At 36.1% G+C, this 18,560-nt stretch overlaps 1 protein-coding gene across 3 annotated transcripts in view; it reads right to left on the minus strand.

The window, feature by feature from the left end:
* The window catches only part of LOC149798564 (uncharacterized), a 70,715-nt gene that overhangs the window by 10,037 nt on the left and 42,118 nt on the right, over positions 1-18,560 (minus strand). For all 3 annotated transcript variants that reach the window (XM_089957378.1, XM_089957377.1, XM_089957379.1), the window contains exons 3-6: positions 16,613-16,633; positions 7,964-8,076; positions 7,086-7,153; positions 4,274-4,689 (exon numbers count right to left, since the gene is read on the minus strand). In XM_089957378.1, coding sequence (XP_089813504.1) covers positions 4,274-4,689; positions 7,086-7,153; positions 7,964-8,076; positions 16,613-16,633 — 618 coding nt within the window. The remainder of the gene's footprint in view (positions 1-4,273; positions 4,690-7,085; positions 7,154-7,963; positions 8,077-16,612; positions 16,634-18,560) is intronic.

The following is an 18,560-nucleotide window of genomic DNA, read 5'->3' on the forward strand; positions in this document are numbered from 1 at the left end:
CAGTCGAACAGGTTACATATTAGACAAATTATTATCGAGGTTTCCCCCACCCACGTTTCCTATTTGTACGTACATTATCAGTAGCCCCCCCCCCCACACACACACACACACGCAAGCGTATGCATTTGGGTTACCCCCTCCCCCTCCATGTGTACGTAGTATATGGACGAACCCAAGCTTCGCTTCCCGCCAGTGATGTAATGGCAGAGTATTCTGACCGACGCCGCAATGCTGCTCGCGAGCAAATGGAACTTCTCTGCGCTGAAATAGATATTCGGGAATGAGTTCGAGACAAGACTCACTCGTAGCAATCCACACGGGAAGACGTCGCTACTGATCAAATCCACGCTCGAAACCATGGCGCATGTGGCAGCGATGATGGGAACAGAAAAATAACCTGACCCAATAGTCACGACGGTGTTGCGCATTGAGGATATCAACAGAATCACGGAAGACACGGTTACGATAATGAGGCATGTGCCAGAACTATTGGTACTCCTAAAAAATATCGAGAGAAAATGCAAAACGATATTGGAGATGGACTTGTGATTCTCCCACAACAGCAGCCACCCGGGTACTAGACAAAGGTGCCAAAAAAACTCATACATGTAATGAACAGGAGTGGCAGATAATCTTGAGCAAACCCATAGAGTTTGATACTAACGTTCTCGCACCCAAAAGATTAAAAGACTTTATCTTGGAGCGAGAACCATCCGCTAGTACGTGCACAGGTTACATCAAAAGTGACTTGTCCGGACGGGTATTCCGGGAGTGGTCTGGACTTTAAATTTCCGTACACACAGGATCTCCCTGAATGAACCACCCGAACGTGTAAAAGTTCTTTGTCGGGGAAGCGGAACCCGTGGACGCAAACGTGGAGCACCAAAACTGTCACTTCACGAGAAATTTTCAGGTCAACAGGGTCCAAATGCGTCTTTGTAGACAAGCAACAGATAAACGATTCGAAGGTAGTGTCAAAAGCGCTGTTATGGATTTGTTGCAAAAGATTGGATTGCAGACAGTCCAATCGATTCCCGAGCGACTAAGCTAATTAGTGACAAGCACAACCAAAGGCAGTTGCGCTTTCATCCAAATCAATAATGTCCGCATCGAGCAGTAAGACAATGAAAGAGTCGAGTTATCATAAGCCAGTACTGAGTATATGCTTTCAAACCTGGCAATGTGAAGTGGATTGCGGTTGTGGGTAGGACGCAAAAAGGTCTTGGACGAAACCAATAATGTATAAAGTGTCATCAGGACAAAATTAAAAGACGTTCCTATTTCCACGTTTGACATGGACGCGCTTGCTTAAGCAGATCCAAACAAGCGAGATTTTCTGCATTGAACAAAAAGACCGAAAACAGTTACAAGTACAGGACACGGCTCGGTGTTTCCCCATGTGAACCCTTCTTTGAAATCATGGGAAACTTGTATGCATTGAGGAATCTAATTACGTTGTCACTAACAAGATTGCATTTGTCAACGACGGCATCATGGCGTTGTTCAACAGCGCCCTTTATCTCAATGATGAAAACGAAATTGAAGCATCGAAGTATGCTTCGACAACGTCAGCATTGCTGACAATTCTCGGAGTTAAATACAACGATGCTTACCTGAAATCAACTGGGTTTTGCAAATATGTTCGTACGGTTATTTTCCGAGTCAAACAGACAGTTGTGTTACATCCAAACACAAACGGCAACACTGCAATTTAGCATGCCAATGTTGTTGGTGATGGAAACGTTATGTTGTTGAAATTGCCATTATGGATATCTGAGCTAACCCTTTTGCTGACTGTAAAAAAGCGTGTGTTGTCATTTATGGGGTCTGGAAACACGTCAACGTTGTCGTTTCGTACTTTCACCTAAGACTTGACAGAACAAAACGTTCAGCACTTCTCATGGCCAATATGTACCTAACATAGTATCATCATATCAAACCACGTGTTTGAAGTGTTTCAAACTAAATATTATGTGTACTAGTAAATTGATATTTGATCGACTATGAATGTCTGAAGTTTTCTTGCGGTTACATGGTCATCAGGCATCCTCCGAATAAAGTTTGCTTCACTGCTTAAACTATCATGCTGTACATTCAAGTCCTGGATCGGTATCAAAACGTCGACCCGGGTCTGCAGATTTCTTCCAAAGACCTTTCACTACGTTGCACCTGATGTATTACCTTTATCTCGAGAATCTAAAACTGGTCAAGCAGTCCCTGGTCAACATGTAGTTCAAAGCAGGTGCGAGTTGTTTCATGTACAGGTGTACTGCTGTGATACTTTCGATAAGTGTCTTGTTGGAAGGCAAAGGCGGCTGAATGAGCGTTGGCGCGACTGTGGGAAACTATAAATTAGTTATTGAACGTTACGTTTTCAAAACATAATGTCACACCATCGAGTTAAGATTGGCCTTAGCGACAAAGAGCTTGCACACTTAAAGAGTGTAATACGAAAGGGGTGTGGGGTCACATTGATAATTTCTCCGATAAACCTGACCAGAAATAGCCCCGTGTGGCCAACCAAAATGTGACTTTATCAGCTCACAAATGCAAACAAACTGTAATATTTCTATAGCTTGCGGCGATTTCAGCTCTATTGACGGCTGCGGCTCTCACACTAGATTGCTTTAAAAACGCGAATGTGAGACACACTGTCAAGCAGAGCCTCTCTGTGACCTATAATTTTAAAAAAAGGTCTTCATCTAAAAGGGACGAATCGAAAGGGAAGAGGTCTTCGGCTGTTGTATAACCGTTAATGAACACAAAGGCGCGTCCACTGACCGGTTTGTATTTACCACTGATGATAAAATCAATCAAGCACTTTGTAGGCATCTTTATGCGGGACGATCTTGTATCAATGACTCCCACCACGTAGGAAGCAAGCATTATCAACATGGATTCATTTAAAGAATCTGAAGCTCATTGGGTCAAATAAGCGGGTAAACCTCAATATGTTTTATATTTTGACTTGGGAGGGGGGGGGACCGCTCCAGTGGCCTAGTGGTTAGAGCGTCCGCCTCGGAAGCGGGAGGCCGTTGGTTCGAAAGTCATACCAAAGACTTACAAAAATGGTACTAGTATCTGCCTCGCTAGGCGCTCAACATTAAGAGGTTAGTGTTAGGACTGGTCGGCCTAGTGTCAAGATAATGTGACTGGGTAGGACATATGCTACATGTCTGCGGCATGATGCCCCAGTGCTAGACATCATTATAAACTGCCACACTGCAGACATCGTAGCGATGTGACTGAAAAATTGTTAAAGCTACGTTAAAAATCATAATCACACACACACACACACAATTGTGTGGGCTTGCAACGACACGTAAAGTAGTTGACTATTTACGCACAATCGCTTACTACTTCAACGTCAGGCACAAAAAATAACAAAAAACACAGGGATTGTTTCTATTATGATGAAGAAAAATTCATATACACATCCACCGCGATAAACATTCTTTATATACTATCCATGTATTTTTAGAAGCAATGACCTTGATTTTGTAGTCACTGACCACCTAATCAACAGAATGTTCTTTGGAAGAGAGGAGAAGCAGATGACCAACTTTTTCTTGTTTTTTTTGTTTTGAAAATCCCGTTATATAAAATTTCTTATCATCCTGACAAAATTCAGTCACAGTCCAGTTTTAGAATGGCCTTCACGTGGAAACTTTTTATATATGGATCAAACAAAATGTACCAACATTCGCTGACTTCTGTTTCTAGAAGTTATTATCTAGAAATGAAGTACGTAGGCAAAATGTGTTTTAATAAAAGATACCTTCATCTACGAGCAACTGAAACCCAAACAATAAAGTTCTCTATATGGGCTAAGGAAAACGCATGTACGACGCTACGTTGAAATCTATTCATTAGAACTTTAATTGTTATCCGAAACGCTTGACTGCATGGACTGATGACAAGAAACTAAAATGCACAGCAACTTGCGCTGGCTGAGTAGAGAAAAGGTATAAAAATAAATTAACCAAGAACTAGAGCTTACTAATATGGGTCGAAATATGTACAATAATGAAAGTAAATTATATCAGCACCTATATTGTAGTTGAAAATAATGAAATACAGATTGCAATGAAATAATGTTCAAAAACATCAAACAGTCAAGGAAAAAGCCACAACAAAACAAACAAGCTTAGAGCACTTTACCAAAAACAGACTTCCGTCTTTAATACTTTATTGATGTATTCTAAGAATTTAAACATTACATTAAAAATGATATTCATCTAATGAATGATTCACAACTATGACGCTAACTTACCAGGTTTATCAGTTGGGGTAGTTTTCTTTCTTGAAACCTCTTTACTTGTGGCTGTCTTCGTCGTTGGCATTTTTTTTTCTTGAATTATTTTAGTTAACTTTGGTCTCTCCGTTGTGACGAAAAAACTTTTAGCCGGTGACGCTGTAGATGTTGCTTGTGTTTTCGAAGCACCAGTGGGTGTTATTGGTGGTGTTGTTCGGATAACTTCGGGAGTTTTCTTATTAAATGTTTCAGGTTCGCGCCTGGTGTCAATGTTAACTTTTACAGAGTCCAGCTCTACTTGAAAGGTATCTACTTGAGCTAAGTTTGCGTCCTTTTCTTCAATCTTTGGTGCGGATTTCTCTATAACTGACACGATGTCACGTGAAGAAGCGCCCCTCTCCATGAAGAACAAGGTGAAATTGATATGCTGATTTCTTGAAGTAAAACAAAATAGTTCTAAATAATATACATATCATAGCTGAATGCATACATCACAGTTGAGTAAGAGTCAATTATGTCCTCTCTGTAATTGTATATACGTTTGTACGATAGTTTAGATTCGTAGACTTTTATAGATAGGAAGCTAACTAGATAAGTGTGTAGGCAGGTAAGAAGGAATGTATATATATATATATATATATATATATATATATATATATATATATATATATATATATATATATATATATATGTGTGTGTGTGTGCGTGCATGCATGCATGTATATATGTGTGTGTGTTCATGCAGGCCCAATCTGTGGGAACATGGAGCCATATTGCCCGGTCCTAAGCCGCTAAGGTCCTCGAGAGGCGTTTCTTTTCTTCTTCAAATAAACAATTCTGACAAAAATACATGTAATTCATTGCGTACTTAGTTGTCTTTCAATGTGTATATAGTAAATAATATGTGTTTGTTTGGCATTCAGTTCATTTCCAAATTTCAGTATAACTAGGGCCTCAGACAACAGAAGTGGCCTGGGAACTCTCACATTCTCTGGTGGGGTATGTATGACTGACTGACTGACTGACTGACTTTATTTCCTCTTTAAAAAAAGATTACATCAGAATAAACAAATTCATGATAATACAAGATCATAAAATAAAACAGAAAATTGACAAAAATACAATAGTAATACTGTGTCAGCTACCGTATTGACAAAACGAAATATCTCAATGCCTGCAATTATGCAAATCTGCAGTCATTTGGCGGAGCAAGGCACTAATCTTTTAACAGTTGCTTGATGATGATAATATTTCGAAACGTTAATACGTCTATAGTGTTATGTGCTTAACATTAAGTTCGAGATAGTAACGAAAATGAAATGAAAAACTTATAACAGTGTAATTCTATATGTAGTTTTTTTTTTCTTCATATGACGCATGTATTTATGCATATATATACTTGTTTGCGCGTATGCGTGCGTGCATGCATTTATCTATGACTGACTGTCTAAATGACTTAGTTACCTCTTCAACAAAGAGTATATCAGGTTGCTATGTATGTATGTATGCATGTATGTATGTATGTATGTACGTACGTACGTGTGTGTGTGCATGTATGTATGTATGTATATGTGTGTGTGTATGTATGTATGTATGTACGTACGTACGTGTGTGTGTGCATGTATGTATGTATGTATGTATGTATGTATGTATGTATGTGTGCGTGCGTGAGTGCATGTATGTATGTATGCGTGCGTTCGTGCGTGTATGTATGTATGTATGTATGTATGTATATATGTACGTACGTGTGTGTGTGTATGTATATATGTATGTATGTATGTGTGTATATCTATGTATGTGTGTATATGTATGTATGTACGTATGTATGTGTGCATTACGTATATAACAAGGATAGCGTGAATGATACATATTACCGTATATCGTGTTTTAATAGTCCTCTTTATAAGTACTGGCATGGCATGAGTGACTGGAAATTACCAAATTGGAATAGTTTCCAACTCGAAAGTTTTGACTTTTTTTTTTCTTCCTGTTTGAGATAATATACAACTCAAGATATGGGGTCGGGAACTAAATTTACTGCACAGAAACCATTATTTTCTTATTAGACATGTCTTTACCTTGACATTCACCCTTTAAACTCCTCAAAAACCAAAAACATTTCTTTCCTCAAGCCATCCACAAAGTTTGATCGTGGAACTTATTTTAGAACAAACATTTTTTGGGTGCAAAGACCCATTTTTCTATGAGGTAAAAATATCCTGAAGTTTGACCATTGACCCCAAAGCAATGTTTTTCTTACATATCTATAGTGCAGGCCGTTTACAGGTAATTGTCATAGTGATTGGTCCAGACGTAAGAAAACCGCAAACATATGTCTTCTTTTAGGCACAATGACATTGACCTTTGACCTTTTGATCCACAAATCAATAGGCCTCTTTCATGTTCAAAAATGTGAGCCATTTACAAACTGGGCCGACCTTTATCTGCAGAATCCTTTCTAAAATTTTAGTCAGAATGGCATTAAGCTTTGATTCTTGACCCCACCCCCACCCCATTTCTTACATACTCCCTGTGTAGGCCATGAGCATTTTTTGTATCCAGGTCGTCGAACAAGAACTAATGTTATTAAACATACTAAATTTGTCTTTTTCAGCCAGTCAACCTAACCTTTGTCCTATTAACCCAAAGTCAACAGGTACATGATGCTGATCCAAGGTTATTATGCAAAAACGTAAAGTCAACAGATGAACGGATGGACGGACGGACAATGTCTTAATATATGATCTCCTTTTGGCAAGCGTATCAAAAATGAAACATTATATTGGCATATTTATATCATTCCTGTATAAGGAAGAAAAGATTTACTTACTTTATGGAAATAACTTCACATCCTCTATATGACACGCTAAACTGACTATTCCCATAAAAGTCATCCATCTGAAACAGGAAATATATAAATTTGGGATTTTATTTTTCACCTGGATCACTTTTATTACTGAACGACAACTGATATTTGGTACAGCGCTAATCAGACGATAATATTTTTAAATTTAAATCATGCATTACGTTTCTACAACATTTGTAATACATATTTAGACTGATAAAAGATAATGCTGTCTACACGTTATTGTAATATCCAGATGTCTGAGCTAATTAATATCAAGATAACAGTTGTGACCTACTTAATTACAGGTTCCGCCATAATTAGAAACGTGGCGTTACATGCATCAAGTAATGTCCGAGCAATTAATAACTTTCATGTTTAAAAATATTTGATGTATCCGATTTTCATAACTGCGATAGTGACGATCCTATATCGAAAACAAGCAACTGGTTATTGTTCAAATGGTTATACAACATAAAGGGTCGATCTCTGGCACGATCTCTCTGATCGAGAGGAAGACAAACAGATGGATAGATGGATAGGTGGATGGATGGATCGATAGACCGATAGATAGATAGATAGATAGATAGATAGATAGATAGATAGATAGATAGATAGAGGGATGGATGGATGGATGGATGGACGGACGGACGGACGGACGGACGGGTGGGTGGGTGGGTGGATGGATGGATGGATGGATAGATAGATAGATAGATAGATAGATAGATAGATAGATAGATAGATAGATAAGAGAATACAATATAATAATATCAGTTGTATTTGTGTTTTATTTACTTAAACTTCATAAATTAATGGCGGTGTTTGGAAAAAGAGAAGGACAAACGGATGTATTGTATACTTACCCGCCTGCAGTAGGAGGACGACAGGAATTCAAAGTCTTCAGGGGACAGTTCCTCTAAGTTCTGAATATCCCCAGCATTTCGTATTTTCATGACTAAATTGGCTCTTAAGAATTCTGAAGAAAAAAAAAAAATAAATAAATAAATAAATAATAATAATAATAATAATAATATCAATAATAAATAATACTAATAATAATAATAAATAATAATACTAATATCAATGATAATAATAATAATAATAATAATAATAATAATAATAATAATAATAATAATAATAATTGTTGTTATAAGGTTTAACGCCATTTTTCAACACATGATAGGCTATACATGGCGGCCTATATAAATGGTGGAGGAAGAACCCGGGAAAATCACGGGAAGAACCACCGACCCACTAATAATAATAATAATAATAATAATAACATCAACAACAACAATAATAATAATAATAATTATTATTATTATTATCATTATTTTAAATATTAATAATAATAATAATAATGATAATAATAATAATGACATCGACAATAATAATAATAATAATAATAATTATTATTATTATTATCATTATTTTAAATATTAATAATAATAATAATAATAATAATAATAATAATAATAATAATAATAATAATAGTAGTAGTAGTAGTAGTAGTAGTATCATGATAACGACAGTGATGCTCGAGATGATGAAGCGACGAATAATAATTTTTAATTATTTGCCTGTTCTTAGTAAAGACGGATATATTGAATTCATTTTTCTTAGAGAATTGAATGGGCTTATGCCAGGATGGGATGCCACCTGTTACAATGATCTAAATTCTGTCTAGCGGTATTTAACAGAAGACGTTTGAAGAGTTTTATATAATTAGTAAAGGCTGCTAGCTGATGAAGATTTAAAATCACTTATTTTAAAGCATTATTGTGAGAATGGTTTCAGCGTAAAAACCTCTTCATCGGCATTTGAAATAAGATCGTTTCATGAGCGAACGTTTTCTTGTCCCTCCCCACGATCACGAGAAACTGCAAGTGGACCTTTTTTTTATCTCACTACAGACCAGGGGTTATAAGATCTGATTGAGCTGACTTCCTCACAACAGGAAACTGATTCGAAGTAAACTAGAACAATTCCACTCCAATGTTTCTGTAATATCAATATCTCTTATTTTATCAAAGATCAAATTCAATAAATTATATTATTAATGCATTTTGTTGATTCTACTTAGAGAATACAGGTCGCTTATATCATTGCAAATGTCGAAATGAGTGTAATGACTATCATGGGATCCAGCATCCACCTTTGATAGTTGTGCATATCCCATCTCAGCCTTACTCTTGTCGAGTCGGCCCATGGCCTATTTATGTTTGAAGAAGTGACATCAAGAAAGCAAACAATCTGATTAAACTTAGATTTCCAATGTCCTACGTGAAGATCTAAGCGGGCGCTAAGGGGTAGTGTTCTTGTGACCTTTGAATAACCCAATGGGAATGCAGCTTTCAGAGATTTGAAAGTGAATCAAATCGTACGACACACTTTGATGTTATTCAGCCATACTGCTCAATTTCCTAAAAGCGAAGATATGAGACTTCATCTGATTGGCTGATAAAATTTGCGATTATTTTAATAACAAAACATGAACACCAGAACCTGACCCCTAAGCGGTCGCTTTCAGATAAACACGTATGACAGTGGAGATCTGGTTTTAGTCAGATTGGAAACTAAAAGTCCTACTGGCAGATGACCTTGGCCTTTTTTAAATACAGTTTTTACTGTGCATTATGTAAAGATGTTTAAAAAATATTAAAGGTGGTTCAAACTGCCCTGCAGTAACCATGCCAACAACTTCGTGGTAAATCAATGACGATTTCGAAAGCAAACTCTAATAACAGAACAGGTGACAAGGGAACCCAGTTACAACTAAGCGTTAACTTTATTTATACTAAATTACTGTAGTGAAAATTATCTCGAATAAGTACGATCACAACAGGAACACTACAGTCCTTTTCAGATTCAAAGCACATTTTAAAACAGTTCTGGCTTTTAATGTTATAGTATCATTAAAAACAATCCTATGAGAACAATGTTCAAATTTCTTATTGATATAATTTGTCAGAGAATGTTACGTTAATATAATATATGTTAAACAAAAATAACCTCACCATACCTTAGGCTGTTATAAATTATGTTACATTTCTGAATGCATTTTTAAACTTTAACAATTTTTGCTCAATATATAGAACGTGATTCTTTTAAAATCATTTACAAGTTTAAATTTCACGAAATTCAGTTCACTCTTCTCAAGAAATAAATGACTTAGAATGGTTGCAAAAAAAAAAACAACAACATTTTTAGCTAATACTTCTTTTGAAATTTGCTAATTACAGGAGAGTCTGGATTGAAGAATTTTCTCTTTTTAATAATGGTGGTCATTCCTGATGGCCGATCGGTATCAGTTGCATCGGTTGAAGTCAGCTAAGTTACTGTCATAAAATCAAATTTACCTTTTTCTTTCATTTTCTTCAGAAACTATTCTCTACCGTTTGGTGGAGAAACTTCCACCGTAACTACTATACTAGGACAATATTAAAGACAGCAAAACAGCCAAGAAACTTTCTGACATGTAAAAGGTCTAACAGTCTTATAATTTAGATATCAAAGTGTTTCATTTACAAAAAATAATATCAGTTATAAATACACCTGCAGTGATTTATTCCAAATAATACGTGCTTGTGATTGTTCCATTTAGGCAAAATGTAAATATAGCTTCGTGTCCAATTGTAGATTAATTTAATTTGGTTACGAGGAATAATGTCAATCATGCATAATATATTTCTTTCATAAGAATGATGGTTAGTATCAACAAATATAAATCCTTTGGTAATATAAAAGAATACACTGAATGAATTTACGTATCGGGAACAAAGGCATTTGTCTTTGTCCATTCACTATGGCAGGTTGAGTCTTCTGGGTGAGTAGATAATTACTACCAATTATTCTATTCCAAATATACTGCTAATTTGGATGCAACTTAATACGCCCCTTTTGCATAATTCTGAGCTTATTAAATTTAAATTTTTTATTTTAATTAATGTTTCTGACTACTATACATATTATTTTTAATTGAAAATTAATTTAATTTTCTTGTATTAAAATGGTGCTATTGAAAATAATAATGTCAGCTGTCATGAAAATAAAGGTTACAGTAAATAACTGTCACTCTTCAGAGGAGCATTCTAATTATGTATCATTTAATCTACCAGGGGAAAAAAAACAATCCTTCATTTTTGATTATAAACATACCGTCAAACAGCTTATTAATCACAATTGATGTCAAATATATATTTCTGGTTCTATGTGCGCTATTTTAAACCCAGGCGAACACATTCTGTACTTAATTAACATTTAAAGCTTATTAAAGTCCAATGATTTCGTTTTAATCTAAATAGTTCTGATCACATATGAAGATAAGATCTTGAGTAGACTCACCATATTATTTATGCTTTTCATTCGAGTTGTTTATTTTGAAGACAAAATATTTAAAAAGCTTCCGTCAAATTCCATTAAGCATCATTAATTACGTAACATTACGAATTCCATTCGAGACAATCCATTAACTGAAACGACAAACGTGTTTTAAGACTTTTTGCTGTCTTCTGCTGGTGCAGTTAAAGATAAAACAAATGGTAAACATGTCTAAAAAAAATCTCGGAACTGGAAATATGAATTATGTTCCAATTACAGACAAGAAATTTATAAATTGTGAGAATGTATCATCAGTAATGACACTAATGTAGGAACTGTGGTGTCCTTTGTAATAATTTGACTCAGTTAATCGGATTAACGCATTATAATCTGCCCATACCTCTCATATTCCAACTTTAAACATCAAAATGACATTGCTCTGTTACAAAACGCGTCCACGCTAATGTTTTCGGGCCTCTTTCTTTTCCCCAGACACAAATTTCAAAACTGACCTCAGTTCAAAGACTGAAGAAAAAAAAAATCTGTATCCCAAGTGAAATATTTTCATTCTGCTGGGGCAAAGGAACAAAATTAAGACAAAACAGATTTATTTTTCAGTGTTCTTATTTGCTTTAAAACTAAACATTTTGCTCTCACAGAGAAACATTTTGTTGCTCATGAACTAAATTAACTATGTGACCTGAAACGCCATAGCAATGCCAAAAAAAATTAATGTATGCTTCTTCAGCAAAACAGTCACGTTAAATTGTGAGAAGGTACGCCCAAGAACATCACATAAATGTTGGACCGCTTCATGAATTATTTCCATTTTATGTAGCCATTTAGTAATTATAGTTTGCTAATTACACCCACAGCACGCGCATGTCAACATGAATACACTGCCATCGAGTTGCTCAGTTTACATCAGCTTTTATTATTAGCTGTATTAGTCAAACGTGTCAAATACACACGTTGTATATTACAATCCTCTCCGTTTCAGGAAATATGTATACTTAGATTGTTTACAACTTCGTATTCTATGTAAAATCTGTATGTCAAAATAATAATTTATTATGTGTAATTGCATTAATCATATTCATTGTAATCACATTAAAATGCAAGTCACACCTGAGCAACAGGTAATATTTCAATCTACCTACTTTTACTTGTGACGCCGATTTTTGTGACTTTACAGCATAATTCAAGACTTTGTAAAAATAAAAACAAACTGATAACTGCATCATATTTATAAGTTTATCTCAAAGGGACATATTTGTATACTTCACAAAGGATATTTTTATAAAGCCCTAAAGTCCGGGGGGGGGGGGGGGGGAGGGGGGAGTGGCATGACTCCAAGCCACTGTATCTGGAATGTGAAATCAAATCAGTTTACTCGAACCATATTTACACTAATATCTGAAAATCTCCATATAAGTTATGTCCATATTATTTTAAATAAAGATCAGAAATCGAGAAAATAAATTTTACTGTTTTTAGTGATAAAACTTTATCCAAAATCAAAACGTGCCTGTGTTTTAGTTTTGTATTTGCCATTGACGTCACAGGAGCATCAAGGATAAGTGCCGATGAAATTATTGTCTCAGATGAACCAAGACTGGCTTTTAATTGGGTTCTAATGTTCACGGCATTGATACGATAAATGTACTGATTTATTCAGAGGCCGATGTATGTAATAATAATAATAAGTTCACAATTTCAATGTAATAAACATCATCGTTTGCTTAAGACGTGTGTGTTAATCTCTTCTTTCTTTTCTATATATCAAACATAAGAAAGGTCATGAAAAGTTGACAAATAATAACTTTAAAAATAAATGGCATCTAAAAAAACAATGAAAAGATGGGAAGTTTAAACAATGTAGAAAATGATTACAAATTTAAAGTAAATTAAACATAGTAAGAAAGATGACGAACGTAACTCCGATTTTTCGTCATATTTATGTACATTTTATTTAGTTAGTACATTTTATTTAGTTAGTACTTTTGTTTTATATTCATTTCAGAATCAAATGAAACTATGTGTCAGTGATTCAAACTCCCAACTTCAGATGTAAAGCGTCAAAAATACTGTCTGCATCACTACAACTACCACTAATAACTGTTGCTTCAACCAGTAAAACCACAACTGTTTACTCTACTACCGCTACCACAGCTACTACTACTACTGTAACTGCTAATATTATTGTGCCACTATTACTACTAATGTTATTACTACCACTACTGATATAAGTGCTACTACTACTACTGCAACTAATATCATCTACTATTGCAGCTATTATTACTACTACTGCTATTATTACTACTTTGCTAAAAGTACTACAGTTACGATTACTACTACTACTACTACTATTATTATTATTATTATCATTATTATTTTTGCTGCTGCAACTTCTATTTTCTATTAGTACAATACAATCTTATACTGCCGATACTTTCAATTTGGTCTTTTTCTACCCCTGTTGCTGCTGCCATCGCTACTGATACTGCGAGCATCTCTACTTCCACCGCTAGTATCACCATCTCCCGTAGCTTATATTACCATTACAATGAGTACTAACACTATTTTAGCAAGATACAATTCTCTCTCTCTCTCTCTCTCTCTCTCTCTGACACACACACACGCGCGAGCGCGCGCGCGCATACACATATATGGGAGCCCGTTGTTTCATCAAAGTTGGTCTGTTTTATGATAATAGGACAAAATAATATAAATAACAAAAACATGTCAATATTAGCTCAGATTAGTTCTGCGCCGCTGTAATTACTTTTCTATGCCAAAACAGGGAATTCCTGCTCTTTATTACTTTTATGACTGACCTAGAAATATTAGCTCATAAGTATTCAGGAACACATATCAGTCCTATTGGTCTGAGTGACCATGATCTCAAAATATCTTCATTAGGGAAATAGAGCATTAATCCACTGGGGCTCTAGGTATGTTATAATTTAGCATTCGTTTCATATTTTAAGATCTGACATGGACACCCGATACTGACTAATATACTGGTGTTTCTTCATTGGATATATGTCAACACCTCGCCATCTTTACGCATGCTCTTTGTGTTTTATACAAAAATCTCTTTTGTAATATGTGTATATGTTCTAGTCTTATATTGCCAGAATGACCCAACCTCATCCCACCTCACCCTTATCTACATGAAAAAGATTCACCAATCCTTTGGTACAAAGAGACCGTCATCAACTTGCGGTTGGTGGGGGAAAAAATATTCAAACATGTTATGACGTACCCATTTAATCTTACATGCTTGATATGCCGTACGATACAGCCATTCAGTCCGTATTTCCGTATCACACACCAAGATTCAAACTACTTCGGTATCTTCTTTGACGTCCACACATATATATTTTTATACACAGTGAATCTAACTTTATCTGCATTTCATTCATACAGTAAATCTAAAAATAATTCGAAAGCGACAAAAAGTGAGAGTGTAATAATTACAAAACAGGATTCGATGTTTCGTACTGAGTTGGGGGAACGAACTCGTGAATATGTCTCGGCCCGATGGCCTCGACGTATCCCTATCCCATATCAAACTCGTTCTTTCCACCGACACAGAAGAAAACACGTATGCAGTTTTGTTATGTATTAGCACTAATGATGAATAAATGAGATGCACACAACATGACTTGTCATATTAATGGGTTTTTGTTTTCTTCACAAAGCCATTCTATTAATCTCATCAGATTGATAATACGTCATAAAATCTATAGTGACAACCTATCGTATGATCAACGCCGTTCTGCTTTATTCTATAACTTTATAATAATACTCCTTCATTCCATTTTTTTGCAATACTAAAATTTTTATTTGTTTTAGTTACACTTCTCTTTTCTTCCTTCTTTTTCAATTTCCTCACGAGACAATTAATAATGTGATCACTTCCGCGTAGAAAATGTTTTGCATCCCTATACCTCTTCCGTATTACTATAAATAATTCTGTATAGTCTTATCTGATTGAGCACAAAATCAAAATGAAGATGGAATAAAAGCAGATCTAATTGTCAAATGCTGTACGAAATAGGAAAAAATGGACGCTTTCTGAATTAAGTCGTACGCCTAGTTTCAGATATCAAGACTCCCATCGCCTTCCTTTCCATCACCACTCTGATGCTGATCTGGTCAACAGAATTGTATTATGCTAGAACAGGGGTGCACAACCTTTTCCAACCAAGGGCCAGACTGCATTTTCTAAGAATACTCGAGGGCCGCAAACACTAATTTCTTTAATATAATTACTGTTCACGGGCCAGATTTCTGTGTTGTTTTAATCTGCCATGAGAGCCGGACAGAACACGTTCGCGGGCCGGATCAGACCCGCTGGGCGCGGTTGTGCACCACTGCGCTAGAAGTAAAAGAGGTTTCGGTTGTGCACCACTGCCCTAGAAGTAAAAGAGGTTTCCCTTTCAAAGCGGCCTCGAGGGCTTTGTATGATATTTAATCTGATGGTACCAAACTATCGTGGTTGATTGCTTTGGCCTGGTTTTTGGTTTTAACAGCACTTTTAACAGATTACTGGATACATCACATCAAGGAAATTGGGAGGCAAATGAAATTAAGACAACAGGCTAGCCCCGGAGGGTAGTGAACCCGCGACGCTTGGACTAACCGCCATTCTACTAACCTAACGCGGGTCCTCATTGGTGGATCAAGGTTCTACTATCCATTAAGTGTCAGTCAAGTGGTCTGCTTGCTCGTTGTTAAAAAAAAAACATCCTGTGCAACAAATTGTTTCATATTATTTACAGCTAATCCTGCCGCATACCAATCTCAAAATGTTTACGTCTTTTTAGCAAAAATAATTATCTTCAACGTAAAACATCAATCTCGTTTGAACAAATTTCACCCAGTTTATACAGGTTTACACTATGAGTACAAAGCAATTAAATTTGGCTAATAGTTCAGTATAAGCGCGGATGATTCGCATAAACTGACTCTCACTTCGGAGAAATTGTAGCTTACGGAGAGTGTACGCGTCAATCTGTGAAAAACTGTGTTCGCAAGCATTCGGTTTCACATGTGCGCAAGCAATACGCAGATACATGCAAACCGAAACACACAATCATGCACGGTCAATTACACACGCTTGTGGCTTAGAAACGAAAGAACAATACTACATCAACGTAGAATGAAGCAGCACATAAACTTACCTATTTGTTTTTCTTGTGTCTCTGTAAAAAAAAAAATTCAAGCGTATCAGTATAAAGAAATTATTACACAATGTATTCTAATAATCAAGAGGTCGCCACAGAAACAATGCATAATGGCGAGGCAAAAATAAAGGCAATTATTTTTGTCGATGTCATTTTTTCCGAACACGCAGAGAAAAAGCTGCAACCATGTTATCTCGTTACAAACACATATTCTTGCATATAATTGGTATGTATGACATGTGAACTTTTTTAAAACTGTCATTTTACTAGACTGTCCGTAAATGGACCCAAACAACTAATTCAATTCCCACAAACTGCACTGTTAATATTTTGTTAAATTACTATAGTTTTATGGTACGATGGGCAGATAACTATTGCACCCTATGTATGATTTATCAAAGAGGAAACGTTTGACGCAGTGTAAATGACACATTGCGTAGCTTGTTTTGGATAAATTGTCTTGTATATACCCACTGCAATCAGACCCAGTGAAATCCACACATTTACATCCGGTAGTACATGTGCCACGACAGCGATAAAACGAACATAGTTTTTAGTTCAAACCTTCAATTATGGATAGTTTTACCAAAATGTAATAGTCTTCAAAATATTACGTAATTTTTTATGGTAATTAATTGCAGCCAGTCAGCGAACTTCATTCTCTTTAATACGGTATTTATATACCACAACACATAGGCTTGGTCTCGTTTCTAGTTCTAGATTAATTAGTTGCATGTGACCAAAATGCATTATGACACATCCCAGTGGCATAACCTGACAGAACTGTGGAATCTCAAGCAGACGAGAAAATATAGCTAAAGTAACACAGCAAGCTAGGGAAAAAAAATCATCGGTTTAACGCTATTTTTCAGCACACGATAGGCTATACATGGGGACCAGTATAACTGGTGAAGGAAGAGCCCGAGAACATCCCGGTAAGAACAACCAAAGCTACTGGCAAGCTTTCTCACGTGCCGACATTGGCCGAGCGTGAGACTCTAACCCACGCAAAGGTGAGATCTGCGGAGGCAGTGATCTGTAAGGACTAGCCACCAAGACAAAATTAACTTCTCGCGGATAACAAGTTTATACGAAATTAAATCAACCCAAAGGGATAATATTTTTGATTCGGCGTTAAGGTTAATTGTATGACCTCAAGAACTGTGCGTCCGCTTACTCCCGAACTACGAAATGTTATCGGCGTTAATAATTTACAGAATGTACACTATCAGCGATTTTAAATGTCAAATATATTTTAACTCCTACATCATCTCTTTTCAACACTCTTCTAAGTCCTTAAGTCTTTACGGAATTTCATCACCAGAAGCATATGGTCCAGTGAAAACACTGTTATGTATATGGTCCAGTGAAAACAATGAGTTATGTATATGGTCCAGTGAAAACACTGTTATGCATATGGTCCAGTGAAAACACTATTATGTATATGGTCCAGTGAAAACATTGTTATGTATATGGTCCAGTGAAAACAATGAGTTATGTATATGGTCTAGTGAAAACACTGAGTTATGTTGTTGTTGTTGTTGTTATAGGGTTTAACGCCATTTCTCAGCACAGGATAGGCTATACATGGCGGCCAGTATAACTGGTGGAGGAAGAACCCTGGAAAACCCAGGGAAGAACCACCGACCCACGAGAAGCTACTGGCAGGCTTTCACACGTACCCACGCTAGCCGAGTCTTGGACTCGAACCCACGCAGACAGAGGTGAGATGGCAGTGATCAGGAACGGTGAGCACTTTAGACCACTCGGCCACTCGGGGCCCCACTGAGTTATGTATATGGTCCAGTGAAAACAATGAGTTATGTATATGGTCTGTTAAAAACACTGAGTTATGTATATGGTCTAGTGAAAACAATGAGTTATGTATATGGTCGAGTGAAAACAGTGAGTTATGTATATGGTCCACTGAAAACAATGAGTTATG

Source organism: Sinohyriopsis cumingii, chromosome 5 (assembly GCF_028554795.1).
Source record: "Sinohyriopsis cumingii isolate HCF-2022 chromosome 5, ASM2855479v2, whole genome shotgun sequence".
NCBI lineage: Eukaryota > Metazoa > Mollusca > Bivalvia > Unionida > Unionidae > Sinohyriopsis > Sinohyriopsis cumingii.